Raw genomic sequence first — 18661 nt, 5'->3', positions numbered from 1 at the left:
CTTTGATGTCCTAACCAAGTGAAATGTTTTGATGGTGGAATGGTTGGAATGGGTTGAAATTGTTGAAGGAGAAGCCGAAAGAAAAAGGTAGCAATAGGGCTTTGGAAAACCGGGAATTCCTGGAAATTATTTTAACGTAGTAATTTGAATGTCCAGGATGAGTGGACTGTCGAATCCGGTGAGAAATGTGAGAATTGCGCAAGTTTGAAAATTGGCCCATTCATTTTCAATGGGAAAAATGTCCCAGGAAACCTGGAATTGCTGGTAATCTGGGATATATAGTTGCTCTCGATTCCCAGCCGAGCCGAGTGTTCTGACACTTGAACTGTTCCGATCGGATGGAAAACTGGGGAAGCTAAAAGCCGGCAAAGTTTGTTGGAAGTGGAACGGTTTGAACTGGATGAGATATATGAGAGTTGGTGCACTTTGAAAATGTTCATTTAAAATCAGAATTTCCTGGAAATTTGGGAAAACCAGAAAATTTAAAAAAATATAAATAATATCACAATTTTCCTAGATGATATGAATGTGTTGGAGATGGAATTTTTTGACTCGGTCAAGAAATGTTGACGTAGTAACTGGCATTTGTACCAAAAAAATTAAAATCGGTACCTTTGATGTCCTAACCAAGTGGAATGTTTTGATGGTGGAATGGGTTGAAATTGTTGGAGGAGAAGAAAGAAAAAGGTAGCAATAGGGCTTTGGAAAACCGGGAATTCTGGGGATTCCTGGAAATTATTTTAACATAGTAGTTTGAATGTCCAGGATGAGTGGACTGTCGAATCCGGTGAGAAATGTGGGAATTGCGCAAGTTAGAAAATTGGCCCATTCATTTTCAATGGGAAAAATGTCCCGGAAAACCTGGAATTCCTGGTAATCTGGGATATATAGTTGCTCTCGATTCCCAGCCGAGCCAAGTGTTTTGACACTTGAACTGTTCCGATCGGATGAAAAACTCGGGAAGCTAAAAGCCGGCAAAGTTTGTTGGAAGTGGAACGGTTTGAACTGGATGAGATATATGGGAGTTGGTGCACTTTGAAAATGTCCATTTAAAATGAGAATTTCCTGGAAATTTGGGAAAACCAGAAAATCTTAAAAATATAAATAATATCACAATTTTCCTAGATGATATGAATGGGTTGGAGTTGGAATTTTTTGACTCGGTCAAGAAATGTTGACGTAGTAACAGGCGTTTGTACCAAAAAAATTAAAATCGGTACCTTAGATGTCCTAACCAAGTGGAATGTTTTGATGGTGGAATGGGTTGAAATTGTTGGAGGAGAAGAAAGAAAAAGGTAGCAATAGGGCTTTGGAAAACCGGGAATTCTGGGGATTCCTGGAAATTATTTTAACATAGTAGTTTGAATGTCCAGGATGAGTGGACTGTCGAATCCGGTGAGAAATGTGGGAATTGCGCAAGTTAGAAAATTGGCCCATTCATTTTCAATGGGAAAAATGTCCCGGAAAACCTGGAATTGCTGGTAATCTGGGATATTTGGGAAGACCTAAATATATTTTCTCTCGATTCCCAGCCGAGCCGATTGTTTTGACACTTGAACTGTTTTGACCGAATGGAAAACTCGGGAAGCTGAAAGCCGGCAAAGTTTGTTGGAAGTGTAAGAATGGGTATATGTGCACACCCTATGGCGTCCTCTGGTAAAGGTTAGTGTCAGTAAAACACAAGCAGAGCAAAGGAGGGTGTGGTTTGGGGTAGACAGAACCAGGTCGGTGCCTGGCGACAGCGGCCATTTTGACCCGCCCTTATGTCCATCGACTCATCTGCTGGCGAGCTGCTAACAGCCTTCGAGAAGAGCTCATATTTCTCCCCCCTTGACTGGCAGATTGATTGAATTACCGTGGGGGCGGGGGTAGGAGGGGAGGGTCGTTAGGGGCGGTGCTGATGGCGGCAGCAGTAAAAGCTTCAGTCTGTACTTTTTTTTTTTAATTTCTTGTTACTTTAACGTGTCGAAGTTAATGACTTAGCTCATCGTGCGCTTCCTCCGTTTTGTTCCGTCAACTTTCTCGCACTCGCGGCAACTCAAGAACCCTGACGTGCGAATGGTCATGTGACGCCGGCCATTAGCGCGGCGGCAGCAAAAGGGCGACGCAAGGTGTGTCGATTGGTGGCAACGGACACTGTTGCCATGGAAACTGTGACTCAGTGGGAGGGGCAGAGAGCATCAGTCTGACTCCTGTGTGTGTCCGGACGGGTGTGTCTATTTACTGACCATCACTCTGCTTTTAATAAAGCTTGAGGTGACGTTTCAGGGGCACAGTGTGTGTGTGTGTGTGTGTGTGTGTGTGAGTGTGTGTGTGTGTGTACGCTAATATGTGACTTATGTGTCCCTGTGCTGCTAAAGATCCATCTGACTGCAGGATGGTCCACGGGTCAAGGGCGGGCACCTACTGACACCTTGTGTCTGTGTGTGTGTGTGTGTGTGTGTGTGTGTGTGTGTGTGTGTGTGTTACAGCTCATGACTTGATGAAGAAATAATGAAATGAGAAGAGCTTTAAAGCAGAAAGTAACACAATATATTTCCCAGAATTCCTTGTAGTCCCGTATTTGGTTGTTGAGTGTTATGGTAACAAATTGCTTCTTGATTTTAGCAATACACAGTTTTTTTTTAATTTACTTGTATGGATGTACATTTTTTGGACACTGAATGTATGTAACAGATTTGTTTGCGTTTTATTTTGTACAATTTTAATAAATTATGCTGACAATTTTATTGAATTATTTTTTGAAATATACTTTTTTTTTTTTAATTCACTGTGTAAAAAAAATTCAGTGCAAAAAAAAAAAAATCAGTGCAGAAACTTCAAACATGACACTTTATTGGCTGGTTCAGTCCTAATTAATTTAGTGGGTCTTTAGTTTTGAAGCAACACATTTTTCTGCACTGAATTTATTTTACACTGATTTTTAATACCCTGAATATTTTTACAGTTATTTTTACACACTAAATTTTGAAACACAATTGTTTTTTACAAACTGAATTTTTAATACATACATCTTTTAATGAAAGCATGCCGAATTTTCCGAACTGTAAGCTGCTACTTTTTTCCAACGCTTTTTATACGCCTAATAAACGGTGCGGCGAATGGATGGCTTTTCTTTGCTAACGACCGTAATGTTTTGTATTCGACAAATAGTTTCCATATAACACGGACAGAGACACTGAAAAGGTATGTTATGGCCTCATCTTTTAGACGATCTCGCTCACTGCAGGTGCTGCGGGTTGAAAATGTACTTCCTGTTTCGTGCCTTGAACCGGGTGTATAACTGTCCATAGCTTTTTCTGCTCGGAAGGATTCTTCATTCATCACTCCAAGCAACGTGTGTAACTTTTACAATATAACTAAAACGATTTATACCTACTAAACCGTCCCATGTGTGATGTCTGTAGGAGTGTTTTCATGCATATTTGTACGTGCTATCCTAATGTAATGAAGCTAGCGTTGTTAGCATTAGCGAATATGCTAACACGTTTACAAGTGTCTGTGTTAGTATTATTAACTTACATTCTTTTTGTATTGTTTCAGTTTCGTCATTTTACCAAAACGTCACCGTGGAGTTATTGAGTTTGTTTAGCTGATTGGAGATCTAGCTTCCGCAGCTAGTGGGTCCATGACGATGACTTCTGTTTTGTTTGATCAGCTGTTTTACTGCCGTGTTACAGGCCCCGCTTGGACACAATTATGGTACCGTATTTTTCGGACTATAAATCGCAGGTTTTTTCATAGTTTGGCCGGGGGTGCGACTTATACTCAGGAGCGAGTTATGTGTGAAATTATAAACACATTACCGTAAAATATCAAATAATATTATTTATCTCATTCACGTAAGAGACTAGACGTATAAGATTTCATGGGATTTAGCGATTAGGAGTGACAGTTTGGTAAACGTATAGCATGTTCTATATGTTATAGTTATTTGAATGACTCTTACCATAATATGTTACGTTAACATACCAGTTGGTTATTTATGCCTCATATAACGTACACTTATTCAGCCTGTTGTTCACTATTCTTTATTTATTTTAAATTGCCTTTCAAATGTCTATTCTTGGTGTTGGCTTTTATCAAATAAATTTCCCCCAAAAATGCGACTTATACTCCAGTGCGACTTATATATGTTTTTTCCCTTCTTTATTATGCATTTTCGGCCGGTGCGACTTATACTCCGGAGCGACTTATAGTCCGAAAAATACGGTATGTAAATAAACATTTAAAAAAAATCTTTCGTACTGGTATTTATGGTCCGGTGTGGCTAAAATATGTAAAAGTATTTATTTCTTCTCGAATTTGGTGGGTGTGGCTTAAATACCAGTGCACTCTATAGTCCGGAAAATACTGTAATTCGATGTGAAGAAAATTCAAAATTCGAAGTCCTTTTCATTATTTGTTTTATCACCATCTTCCATGATGGAAGCGTAATGTTTCACACAGCAGCCACCAGAAGTGGCGCCTAACTGTCTTAATGCTGGATTTTTAATTCAGAGCGGCTATTTTGCCCAGAGGGCAATGAGTGCTTGAGGTCACGGGGGGTCACATTACGTAGCCCAGCACACGAGGGCACCTTCATCAAGATGCTCCGATTTAGTAGCCCGCCATCAGCACAGGCCGTGGCGCTTCATTAGACGGCGGTAACCCTCGAGCCGAGCCCGGGGAAGGGGGTCAATCATTGATCGGATCGGTTCATTGCGATCATTTATCTTCCAGACGGCGTCCCCCGCCGCACGGCTCACACGCTTGCCTTGCTGATTGATCGCCACCTGATCGCTAAGCAAACTAAAGCGTAGCGATTTTCCATCAGTCACTCAATTAGTGAAGTGGAAGGGTCGCGCTCTTTTCCTTTCTGAGGCAAACGTTGGATGGTCGCCATGTTGGGAGGAGAAAGGGGCGCCGATGACGACTGCTTGCAAGCCATGTTGCTCCTCAGCTGACACTTCATTGCAACTTTGTGACGCCGCGGTCCCTTAGTTGCTCTGACAGCGCTTCTCCCTGACGCTGCAAACATGTCCGACCTGGATTAGGCGCTCACATGCCTAACCCGCACGTAGACAACCTCAATATAAAGACCTCAATAGTGGCTGCTGGTTGTTTGTTCTTGTTTTCATGGGTTTTTTGCCTTTTGGTTCGGGCCCTTTTGGGACTGCGCAACAAGGAGTTGGCTCTTCTGGGACGTCTGCGGTCCTTTTTTGTGGATCTGCCTCGGCCATGTTTGCACCGGCTCTCTGTCCGCGTGGAGATCGACGGGATGGACGGGCTTCACGGAGCCCTGGCTGACTGAGCGTCTATCGGACACTTCGGTCTCTCTATCGGACATTGGATGAGAGCTGGTGGGCGGCCCAGGACTGAGTTGGCTCTCTTGGTTGCTTTGTTGGGCCTGTTCCTGTCTCTGACAAGTGCGGCCCCCGACCCCATCAGACAATGGCGTGGAGCATTGCAAAGGCCACCGCGGTGTATGTGGGTGTTGGAATGGTGTTATTTAGGGCTGCGAATCTTTGGGTGTCCCACGATTCGATTCAATATCGATTCTTGGGGTCACGATTCGATTATAAATTGATTTTTCCGATTCAAAACAATTCTCTATTCATTCAATACATAGGATTTCAGCAGGATCTACCCCAGTCTGCTGACATGCAAGCAGAGTAGTAGATTTTTGTAAAAAGCTTTTATAATTGTAAAGGACAATGTTTTATCATAATGTAAATTTTTTTAACTATTAAATGAACCAAAAATATGACTTATTTTATTTTTGTGAAAATATTGGACACAGTGTGTTGTCAAGCTTATGAGATGCGATGCAAGTGTAAGCCACTGTGACACTATTGTTCTTTTTTTTTATTTTTTATTTTTTTTTATAAATGTCTAATGATAATGTCAATGAGGGATTTTTAATCACTGCTATGTTGAAATTGTTACTAATATTGATACTGTTGTTGCTAATATTCATTTTTGTTTCACTACTTTTAGATTGTTCTGTGTCGTGTTTGTGTCTCCTCTCAATTGCTCTGTTTATTGCTGGGTCGGGTTTGGTTTTGGAATTGGAATGCATTGTTATGGTATTGCTTTGTATTATTTTGTTGGATTGATTAATAAAAATAAAAAAAATAATTAAAAAAAATTAAAAATACAAATAAAAAAAATAAAAAATAGATTTTTGAAAAATGAGAATCGATACTGAATCGTACAACGTGAGAATCGCGATTTGAATTCGAATCTATTTTTTCCGCACCCCTAGTGTTTTTGTTTTGTGCTGTCGTTTTGTCAATGCATGGTGCAATCGTACGTGCGTAACATGTATTATTCATTGCTCACCATTTGGTTTTTCGTTGTGTTTTTTTCGGCAGAAGCATTCAAGTCACACCTTGAAACTCATTGATATGCTTTAGCTTTTAAATAGACTGTTGTAGACCAGTTGACCTGCCGCTTCTCTTTTCTGCCCTTATTAGAAAGCCGCAGATAATCCCTGGAGAGAAACCAGTCTGGAGGACGTGCTAGCTGTTTCTAGATCACGCCCTAGTGGGGACCACTCCTTTATGATCTGGATGGAGACCTCCTACAATCCTCTGCTGGACTGGACTCTCACATTATCATGAATATATATATATTTTTAAATAAAGATTATTTTTGTATTTAATATTTGTTTACTTACTGATATATTGTTTATTTATTCACTGTTCTGTACGGAGAACAAGGAAATGGGATAACATTGCTATCATATGAAAAGGAGTAAAGTTAAATAAGCTCAGCTTCTTCCTACTCCTTTTCGGACATGCTGTAATAAAACAACTGGAAATATGTGATGCATTACATTGTATCGTATGCATGTTCCAAATAAACTGAAACTGAACTGAACTGAACAACTGTACCCACTTGGCATCCTTTGCAGCCGGTCACCCAGGATGGTGGGTTAGACCAGTGATGTCATTGGGGCGGCATGGCGTAGTGGGTTCAGCAACCGTGCCAGAAACCTGAGGGTTGCAGGTTCGCTCCCCGCCTCTTACCATCCAAAAATCGCTGCCGTTGTGTCCCCGGTGCCACTCACACCGGTGAACTGAATGATGAAAGATAGGTGGTGGTCGGAGGGGCCGTTGGCGCAAATTGCAGCCACGCTTCCGTCAGTCTACCCCAGGGCAGCTGTGGCTATGAAAGTAGCTTACCACCACCAGGTGTGAATGATTGATGGGTTCTACATGTAAAGCGACTTTGGGTACTTAGAAAAGCGCTATATAAATCCCAGTTATTATTATTATTGTGCTTTGTGCAGCCCTTCGAGCCACCTGTGATCGAGGACTGTATGAATAATCTTTGATTGGTTTTACTTTTGTAGCTGTGTGTTGAAATGGCGCCGCTGGAGTGGCAACTGGTTTCATTAGCTCCGGGCAGTTTCAATATCTTTTATGTCCTTTGTGATCTTCGACGGTTCCCTCTTGTTTTCATGTGAGCAGCAAAGCAGGAAAATTGCTGTGTTTTACTATGTTATTATTATTATTCTATGCGTTTTGATGCCTTTTTGAGGCCCTTAACATGCACAATATCTTGTATGATTATCTTGTGTGATGACTGTATTATGAAATTGGTATGTATCTGTATTATGAATCAATTTAAGTGGACCCCGACTTAAACAAGTTGAAAAACGTATTCGGGTGTTACCATTTCGTGGTCAATTGTACGGAATATGTACTTCACTGTGCAATCTAATAAAAAAAGTTTCAATCAATCAATCAATCAATCAAAAACAAAAAAATCCCCAGAATTTGCAGGCGTGTCTTGTTCAACGAAAAAAATGATGTAAAAACGCTGGAGACGTCTATCAAGATGGGATGCACGTAAAAGTCTCAAGAACCCATATCTGAAAATAAACAGGAAGTTGGTCGTCTTTGTTTCCGGAAAATAAGTGTCGTTTCCCCATTGCGGGAGAAATAAAGTCTATCCTATCCTAAAAGAAGCCTTGAAATGTGTTTGGGTGTCACTCACGCCATGACGATGACGCTGAAGTCAAGCCAGTTCCACGGGTCCCTCAGGAAGGTGAAGGGTCCCACACAGAAGCCCCTCGCCAAGATCTTGATGAGCGACTCGAAGGTGTAGATACCTGTGAAGGTGTACCTGGCACAAAGGAGGCACATATAAAACTGGGGTCGGGACACCAGGAGCGGGATGAATACCGATGTGCACTCACTCCAGGTACTTGGCCCAGGGGGTGGGTTCCGACATGGCCATGAAGCAGCAGTTGGTCAGGATGGTGCACATGATGAACAAGCTGAACAACGTGCGCTCGTTGAGGAACACAACTCCAGAGGTCAGAACACCAATCACATGTCACAGCAAATAAAGTCTCCCAACACGCTAGACGACAGCAGCACGGGCCGGGGGGCGGGGGCTCGTGGGCCCATCCACACGTGTCCAATCATAGTGGCGCAGCAGGAAGGTAAATATCACCTTTACCTGCCTTGCTCCGTGGTGCGTGCGGGAGTAGGGAGGTGGGCGGGGGTGAGCGCGGCTGTCAGTCACGGCTATAAATGCATCATAATTACAGTCATTGAGAGCACGGAACAAACTCCCCGTGTGAGACTTTGAGCGGCGGCCTAATTGTTGATGGAGTGGCGGCTGGAATGATGGCGGCGGCAAGATAATACGCTTAGCTATTGACAAACAACGTAAATGCCCCCCGCTACTCCCCCCCGACACAGACCCAGGAGCTAATTACGGCGTAATGACAGGCCTGCCTTTAAGGACCGCAAGGGCCGCCATAGCTGTGATGTCGTTACGTCGCCCACGCCCTCCACAGGAGCCTTCTTTTCTTGCTTCCCTCGCCTCTCAACCGCTTTTGTCCCGAAAAGCCGACTGTCAGCCCTCCCTACCAGTGCAGTCGGCGTGGAGCTGTTTGATGACCGCTATTGTTCGGGGGGGAGAAGTGAAACCACGCCGAGGGCGACGGCATCAAAGCCTCGTGGGACAATCGGATCAAAACGCGCGTCCTTCAGAGCGACGACTCATGGGACACGTGGTCAAAAGTGACACTCGAGCGAGGGACACAAAACACACGACGGCCTCACAACACAGCTTGTCACGGTGGCGCCACGGCGGACGGGCCGGAATCCAGAACGCACTTGATCACACACAAACACTCATAAAAACTCTGAGCGTCCACTTCACCAGAACCCCCCCACCCCACCCCGTATAAAACCCTCGTAAGAACACACCAGCGCCACATCAGCAGCGCCGCACCTCTGCCGCCGACCTCTTCACCCGCTTATCCCCCTGACAACAACAGCGTGTCCGCCGGCTCGCCATCTCTCAACGGCAGCAGCCGTGGCGATGGCTAAGAATAGACGAGTGCGGGGTGAGGACAAGGCACGGGATGGGGTCGGGCGATATTTGGGAACAAGGGGCGGGGTCGGGTGAGTTTCGGGTGTGAAGTCATGTCTGAGGCCGCCGTCCGCCATGTCAGACTTTTCTGGAATTCTGATGACTGACGGTGTTACAATGTTGTCTAGGGTCCAGCAGGAAGTCCAGACCACGGACATAGAGACATCCACCTGTCACTACCAACATGGCCGCACTCACCCCGCTCTGCACCATCACTTCATTACACAAGGCTTATTCGCTGCGTCTTTCCTCACTTTGAGGCCAGTATATTCTCGATGTTGTGTGTGAAGAGTGGACAAACATGGCGCGCCTTGACATGATAAGCATTGACATGAGGGTTGAAGCAATCAAAGACCCCGTTTACACTGCACACCTGCAATGATCGGATGTTGTTGCCCTCAAGTGACACAGATCGTAGGGCTGGACGAAAAAGTATATCTCGATATATTTTTACTTAAACTCGATATTCGATATATACCGTATTTTTCGGACTATAAGTCGCAGTTTTTTTCCATAGTTTGGCCGGGGGTGCGACTTATACTCAGGAGCGACTTATGTGTGAAATGATTAACACATTAGCGTAAAATATCAAATAATATTATTTAGCTCATTCATGTAAGAGACTAGATCAGGGGTCGGCAACCCAAAATGTTGAAAGAGCCATATTGGACCAAAAATACAAAAACAAATCTGTCTGGAGCCGCAAAAAAAATTAAAAGCCATATTACATACAGATAGCGTGTCATGAGATATAAATTGAATTAAGAGGACTTAAAGGAAACTAAATGACCTCAAATATAGCTACAAATGAGGCATAATGATGCAATACGTACATATAGCTAGCCTAAATAGCATGTTAGCATCGATTAGCTTGCAGTCATGCTCTGACCAAATATGCCCGATTAGCACTCCACACAAGTCAATAACATCAACAAAACTCACCTCTATGTATTCATGCACAACGTTAAAAGTTTGGTGGACAAAATGAGACAGAAAAAGAAGTGGCATAAAACACGTCCTAGAAAGTTATACATGTAAACAAACTACGGTGAGTTCAAGGACCGCCGAAATTAGTGGGACAAAACGGCGCTCGCCAAATACTCGAATCAGTGAAGCATGTTTAATACAAACAGTGTGCTTTATAACAATTGGGGAGGTTTGTATCATGTTTGTCCTCCTTCAGAAACCATATTAACACAAAAAATGTATTTTTTTCCCCTCATCTTTTTTCATACATTTTCGAAAAAGCTCCAGAGAGCCACTAGGGCGGCGCTAAAGAGCTGCATGTGGCTCCAGAGCCGCGGGTTGCCGACCCCCGGACTAGACGTATAAGATTTCATGGGATTTGGCGATTAGGAGTGACAGATTGTTTGGTAAACGTATAGCATGTTCTATATGTTATAGTTATTTGAATGACTCTTACCATAATATGTTACGTTAACATACCAGGCACCTTCTCAGTTGGTTATTTATGCCTCATATAACGTACACTTATTCAGCCTCTTTATTTATTTTAAATTGCCTTTCAAATGTCTATTCTTGGTGTTGGCTTTTATCAAATAAATTTCCCCAAAAAATGCGACTTATATATGTTTTTTTTCCTTCTTTATTATGCATTTTCGGCCGGTGCGACTTATACTCCAGAACGACTTATACTCCGAAAAATACGGTACTGTATCTTGATATATTTTCCGGTGAAAGTATACATATAAAGATATTCATTTTTGAGCGAAATTCAGTGAAATTGTACTGTAAACAGTCAGTGGCACTTTTATTAACCCAGTTAGTCAAGATGGGTATTACCAGCACAGAAAATAAACTGTTTAAGTAGCACATAATTACATAACATAAATAAATTTAATGAGCTAACTCCTTCAAGACTGTTGGAAAACCATTTCAGGTGACTACCTCTTGAAGCTCATCTAGAGAATGCCAAGAGTGTGCAAAGTAGTAATCAGACCAAAGGGTGGGTATTTTGTAGAAAACTAAAATATAAAACATGTTTTCAGTTATTTCACCTTTTTTTGTTAAGTACATAACTCCAAATGTGTTCATTCTTAGTTTTGATGCCTTCAGTGACAATCTACAATGTGTATTCACAATGAATATAAAGAAAATGCATTGAATGAGAAGGTGTGTCCAAACTTTTGGCCTGTACTGTATATATATATGTACCGTATTTTTCGGAGTATAAGTCGCACCGGAGTATAAGTCGCACCGGCCGAAAATGCATAATAAAGAAGGAAAAAAACATATATATGTCGCACTGGAGTATAAGTCGCATTTTTTGGGGACATTTATTTGATAAAAGCCAACACCAAGAATAGACATTTGAAAGGCAATTTAAAATAAATAAAGAATAGTGAACAACAGGCTGAATAAGTGTACGTTATATGATGCATAAATAACCAACTGAGAACGTGCCTGGTATGTTAACGTAACATATTATGGTAAGAGTCATTCAAATAACTATAACATATAGAACATGCTATACGTTTACCAAACAATCTGTCACTCCTAATCGCTAAATCCCATGAAATCTTATACGTCTAGTCTCTTACGTGAATGAGATAAATAATATTATTTGATATTTTACGCTAATGTGTTAATAATTTCACACATAAGTCGCTCCTGAGTATAAGTCGCACCCCCGGCCAAACTATGAAAAAAACTGCGACTTATAGTCCGAAAAATACGGTATATACATATGTATGTGTATATATACTGTATGTGTATATATACTGTATATGTATGTATGTGTATGTATGTCAAAACTTTTGGCCTGTACTGTATATTTTGAGTCCAAAGAAATAGCGATTGTTGAATGAGCGGAAATGACGCTGTCTTCTATATGCTCAGATGTTGCGTTCAATGCGTAAGTCGTTCACGTAAGTAAGTTGAAAAATAAAGCAAACATAGATCCACGCAGATGTCAATACTTCCTCTATTTCACAGCCATAAAAATATTAGAACCCTCCCAAATATACACTATATATTTTCCATTTACACCTTATACTAATTTTGCTTTATTTTCACGTAAAAAAAACCCACTCATTTATAATGTGTGGCGACTTTTATTTTGCAAAGTAGTAGTAGTAGCAACTTCCTTGTTTTTTTTTGTTTTTTTTTTACAGAATCCGGTCTACTTCCTTTTGTTTTCAATTTATCGAACTGCACATGCAAGTGACGTCGAGGCCACATTGGGGCCACATTGGGGCCACATTGGGGCTTGTGCCCTTTTCCAATGCAGTCTGATAAAGATCACATTTTACTTGCAGTGTAAACAGTCAACTGGAAAAAAAATCCGATTTCGAAAAAATCCGATTTGGGCCACTTTGGCCTGTAGCGTAAACACAGTCAAAGTGTGACAAGCCAACCTGATCACTGAGCACCTTTGAGGCAGGATATGAGTGGACCAGGATCCTGACGGCCACGGCGCGTATAGGATGGAAGGGGCTGAAGAAGTACAGAGCGGATGTGGCGTTGAAGCGAAAGATGGCCTTGCCTTTGTTCAGCACTATGAAGGTCTGCCAACAAAAACAACAAAACATTAACTTACACAGAACAACCACATGGTAAAGTAGTTCAATTGCTTAGATCTGAGGTGCCTAAACTTTTTGCCTCTAAGGGCCTAAGTGAAAATATGCCAAACAGAGATTTTTACCATGCAACAGCACCACGAGGGAGGAATTTAGCCTCATATCGCCATATGTAAATATAAGGCATACAGAGGTTCAATAGATGGCAACCAGTTAGCTTGTAGAATTAAAAAATATTTTTACCATAAAATTTACAGTGTGTTTTTTTCCCCAAATTATTGTATATTGAAATACCGTACCACTGTTTATATGTTTAAATTCTGGTGACTGAATGACAGTTTTTTTTTTTACAGTGCATCACTGTTAATTGAAACACGGTACCACTTATTTTTACGGTAAAATGTAAGTATTTCAATGGCTGGAATCTGCGCTTTTGCATGATATACTAGTTACTATGGTCATCTAATTAGTTACTATGGTAATCTAAGTCACAGCAGCTCAGACGAGGCACCAAGCAGTGTGGGTGGGGAGCGTTTCCACAGAGTGTCAGCCTGAAATGCGGGTGTCAGGGACAGACGTGGAAGGATATTTTTACAACAAAGTTCTAAAGCTTAATGATATTTCAGATGTATCAGATTGTAGGTGTTTTCTTTTCTTTTCTTTTTTTTTTTTTTACCCTTCGCGTTCATATTTCGCTGTGTTTGCTGCATTTTTGTTTCGCTTGATTGTAAAATATGTCAATCGAGAGGGGGTGTGACGTTCATATGTTGTCAATATTCATTATTTTATCGTTCATAGTTAATATTGTAAATCCCACATTCTTTATTTTCATGTACATTCGGCATACTTGCCAACCTTGAGACCTCCGATTTCAGGAGGTGGGGGGTGGGGGTGGGGGGCGTGGTTAAGAGGGGAGGAGTATATTGACAGCTAGAATTCACCAAGTCAAGCATTCCATACACACACATATATATATATACATATATATATACACATCCTGAAAATATGCAAACAAAACTGTGTTTAGATAATTGATACTTCAAACTTGCATAAATAAATCTTAAGGAATATAACATAACTTGGCTTCTGAGAGCTTCAAAATGTAATGAATAAAATGCTAAAGTTGTTGATAAACAAGCAATTATTTTAATAATTAGATATGGTAATTTTAAATGAATTATTATGATCATTTAAAATTAATTATTTCAAACATGTTTATTTAAATGTATAATTCTATGGCTGGATGTAATAAGGAGTCAGAAAAAATACAAATAAAAATACAATTAATTTTGATGTTTTTAGCAAAATATAGTAAAAATGTATTTTGTTTTTTTTTTGTTTATTAATAAATATATTTATTTGTAGGTAAGATAAACATAATAATACAATTTATCTCTAGTCTGGATGATTTAGTTCTTGTCACCCTGTTGTCCTCCCATCATGAAAAAAGGCTGTCCTCACTCAGGTCTGCATGGAGCTGGTGGGGGCGCGGCCTCCAGCTCCGGCTGAAAACCGGGAGATTTTCGGGAGAATATTTGTCCCGGGAGGTTTTCGGGAGAGGCGCTGAATTTCGGGAGTCTCCCGGAAAATTCGGGAGGGTTGGCAAGTATGACATTCTGGGTGTCTCACTCAGTAAAAACATTTAAAATTCCATTCCGTTTTTTTAATGCGGTCTGTCATAACGTTTTCAGTATTCAGACATTATTGTGAGGTTTTGTATTAGTGTTCCGAAAAATAGATATACCGGCCCCCAGACACATTTTTTTCTCTAAATTTGGCCCCCCGCAGCAAAATAATTGCCCAGGCCTGATCTATTGCATAGTCTTATAATGTAAAGAAGATCGTGTCCAACATGGGCAGAACTGTATCTCTCATTAGAAGATGTGCTTATTTTATGAATTTGTTAATAATTGGTGTTGTCTCATCTCAATTATTGCTCCGTTGTTTGGTCCTTGTTCCTAAGGAAGACATTCAAAAGATTATGTAAATTATAGCTGCATGAGTGGCATAGAAATGTCCACTCTGGACTAGTATTGAGGGTATGCATTAAGCTCACTCATGGTTACATTATAAAAATAACCCTCTTTGTGTATATTTTATTCTATTCATACTACACTCATGCCAAAATGATGACATTCTAGCTCCAGCCTATCTTGCCGATTGTATTGTACCATATGTCCCGGCAAGAAATCTGCGTTCAAAGAACTCCGGCTTATTAGTGATTCCCAGAGCCCAAAAAAAGTCTGCGGGCTGTAGAGCGTTTTCTATTCGGGCTCCAGCACTATGGAATGCCCTCCCGGTAACAGTTAGAGATGCTACCTCAGTAGAAACATTTAAGTCCCATCTCAAAACTCATTTGTATACTCTAGCCTTTGAATAGCCCCCCTTTTTTTAGACCAGTTGATCTGCCGTTTCTTTTCTTTTCTCCTCTGCTCCCCCCTATCCCTTGTGGAAGGGGAGACACACAGATCCGGTGGCCATGGATGGGGTGCTGGCTGTCCGGGGTCGGGACCCGGGGTGGACCGCTCGCCTGTATATCGGTTGGGAACATCTCTGCGCTGCTGACCCGTCTCCGCTCGGGATGGTTTCCTGCTGACCCCACTGTGGACTGGACTCTTACTGTTATGCTGGATCCACTATGGACTGGACTCTCACAATATTATGTTAGACCCACTCGACATCCATTGCATTCGGTCTCCCTAGAGGGGGGGGGTTACCCACATATGCGGTCCTCTCCAAGGTTTCTCATAGTCATTCACATCGACGTCCCACTGGGGTGAGTTTTTCCTTGCCCTTATGTGGGCTATACCGAGGATGTCGTTGTGGCTTGTGCAGCCCTTTGAGACACTTGTGATTTAGGGCTATATAAATAAACATTGATTGATTGATTGATTGATATGTTTGTATGATACATAGTCACTCCATTAGACAAGACTGATGGAGACATAATAGTGCCAGGAATAACATGTGCTATGTGTTATACAGGGCTGCTTCCCAGTGAAATAGGTAAGGTGTTTTTTTAAAAACAAGCTTAAAAGTCTGTGTTTTATATATGAACACTTTTGATGGATGTATTGGAGTACTGTTTTTTTTTTAATGTATAACATTTTATATGCATATCCTTTGTTCTTCACTGTCTTTTTTCTGTATGTTCAGTTTTTCTTTTGACGTTTTTATCGTCTCGTGTGCTGGAACCCAGAAAGACTACTAATGTGTAGCAACTAAAGGGGATTCATTAAAAAACATTATGAATAAATTAACAAACCCAGTGTTCTGACTCCATACTGACTCATTCAATATCCTCCTGAGAACCAGTGTGCTCTGCAGTGGACATTTGTCTCATTTGTCAGAGTTACACATTTTTTTTAGAAAAAAATAGTCCTGCTATGTGAAAAATGTAACGTCCACTGCAGAGGACGCTTGCTCTCGGGAAATTATTGAAAATATTACAGCGTGTTTTGATGAGACTATCCCAGGATATGACGGTCAGGTAAACATGTGTTAAGGAGCTGGCTCATTTCCATAAGCTTATTTTTTAACTTTAAAGGGGAACATTATCACCAGACCTATGTAAGCGTCAATATATACCTTGATGTTGCAGAAAAAAGACCATATATTTTTTTAACCGATTTCCGAACTCTAAATGGGTGAATTTTGGCGAATTAAACGCCTTTCTAATATTCGCTCTCGGGAAGCAATCCGCCATTTTCTCAAACACCGAGTCAAATCAGCTCTGTTATTTTCCGTTTTTTCGACTGTTTTCCGTACCTTGGAGACATCATGCCTCGTCGGTGTGTTGTCGGAGGGTGTAACAACACGAACAGGGACGGATTCAAGTTGCACCAGTGGCCCAAAGATGCGAAAGTGGCAAGAAATTGGACGTTTGTTCCGCACACTTTACCGACGAAAGCTATGCTACGACAGAGATGGCAAGAATGTGTGGATATCCTGCGACACTCAAAGCAGATGCATTTCCAACGATAAAGTCAAAGAAATCTGCCGCCAGACCCCCATTGAATCTGCCGGAGTGTGTGAGCAATTCAGGGACAAAGGACCTCGCTAGCACGGCAAGCAATGGCGGCAGTTTGTTCCCGCAGACGAGCGAGCTAAACCCCCTGGATGTCTTGGCTCACACCGTCCCTTATGCCACCGAAGGTGATCAAGAGAAGAATATCGACCCTAGCTTCCCTGGCCTGCTGACATGAGGGTATGTCTACAGAATATATTAATTGATGAAAATTGGGCTGTCTGCACTCTCAAAGTGCATGTTTTTGCCAAATGTATTTCATATGCTGTAAACCTAGTTCATAGTTGTTAGTTTCCTTTAATGCCAAACAAACACATACCAATCGTTGGTTAGAAGGCGATCGCCGATTTCGTCCTCGCTTTCTCCCGTGTCGCTGGCTGTCGTGTCGTTTTCGTCGGTTTCGCATGCATACGGTTCAAACCGATATGGCTCAATAGCTTCAGTTTCTTCTTCAATTTCGTTTTCGCTACCTGCCTCCACACTACAACCATCCGTTTCAATACATGCGTAATCTGTTGAATCGCTTAAACCGCTTAAATCCGAGTCTGAATCCGAGCTAATGTCGCTATAGCTTGCTGTTCTTTCCGCCATGTTTGTTTTTTGTTGGCTTCACTATGTGACGTCACAGGAAAATGGACGAGTGTTTATAACGATGGTTAAAATCAGGCACTTTGAAGCTTTTTTTAGGGATATTGTGTGATGGGTAAAATTTTGAAAAAAACTTCGAAAAATATAATAAGCCACTGGGAACTGATTTTTAATGGTTTTAACTATTCTGAAATTGTGATAAAGTTCCCCTTTAACGTACAAGAAGAGTGGAAAAAACAAGTTTCCTAATATTATATATATCTGATTTATGACACCAAAAGGCTTCCAAAGTTTATGAATAAATAGATATGATCAAAACAGTATCAATCTCTGGGCGATTCCTGAGCTATTTTGAGAATTAATGAGGAAGCCAGTCACATGATCCATGACGTAGCGTTAGGAACCACAGATCCCTTCCCCATCAACAGCAATGCTAATCAAGCAGACTTTGTGAGAGCCAACAACGATTACTTTGGGAAAAATTATGACCCAGGACCTTATATCTTTGAGCCCGAAACAGAAAAAGGATGAATAACAAGTTTTAGAAGCCGAGTACTAAACGTATGTAGCTTTATTGTAAAACTATAGCATTAGCAGCTAAACATACAAACTAACCATGACAAAACAAATGAAAACAAACACTTACTGTACTATTCCTACTCTCACTGAGATGCCGACTGAGGGCACGCTCACATACCGTATTTTTCGGACAATAAGTCGCAGTTTTTTTCATAGTTTGGCCGGGGGTGCGACTTATACTCAGGAGCGACTTATGTGTGAGATTATTAACACATTAGTGTAAAATATCAAATAACATTATTTAGCTCATTCACGTAAGAGACTAGACGTATAAGATTTCATGGGATTTAGCGATTAGGAGTGACAGATTGTTTGGTAAACGTATAGCATGTTCTATATGTTATAGTTATTTGAATGACTCTTACCATAATATGTTACGTTAACATACCAGTTGGTTATTTATGCCTCATATAACGTACACTTATTCAGCCTGTTGTTCACTATTCTTTATTTTAAATTGCCTTTCAAATATTTATTCTTGGTGTTGGGTTTTATCAAATACATTTCCCTAAAAAATGCGACTTATACTCGAGTGCGACTTATATATGGT

General features: G+C 41.1%; 1 protein-coding gene across 1 annotated transcript in view; it reads right to left on the bottom strand.

Annotated features, from left to right (window-relative positions):
* LOC133609430 (sodium channel protein type 5 subunit alpha-like) overlaps positions 1-18661 on the bottom strand; it is a 256288-nt gene that overhangs the window by 143576 nt on the left and 94051 nt on the right. The window contains exons 4-6 of the mRNA XM_061965007.1: positions 12787-12905; positions 8189-8278; positions 7987-8115 (exon numbers count right to left, since the gene is read on the bottom strand). Of these exons, the coding sequence (XP_061820991.1) occupies positions 7987-8115; positions 8189-8278; positions 12787-12905 (338 nt within the window). The remainder of the gene's footprint in view (positions 1-7986; positions 8116-8188; positions 8279-12786; positions 12906-18661) is intronic.

Source organism: Nerophis lumbriciformis, linkage group LG07 (genome assembly GCF_033978685.3).
Source record: "Nerophis lumbriciformis linkage group LG07, RoL_Nlum_v2.1, whole genome shotgun sequence".
NCBI lineage: Eukaryota > Metazoa > Chordata > Actinopteri > Syngnathiformes > Syngnathidae > Nerophis > Nerophis lumbriciformis.
Note: the sequence above shows the minus strand (reverse complement) of the source record. Positions and strands in the feature narration are given on the sequence as shown.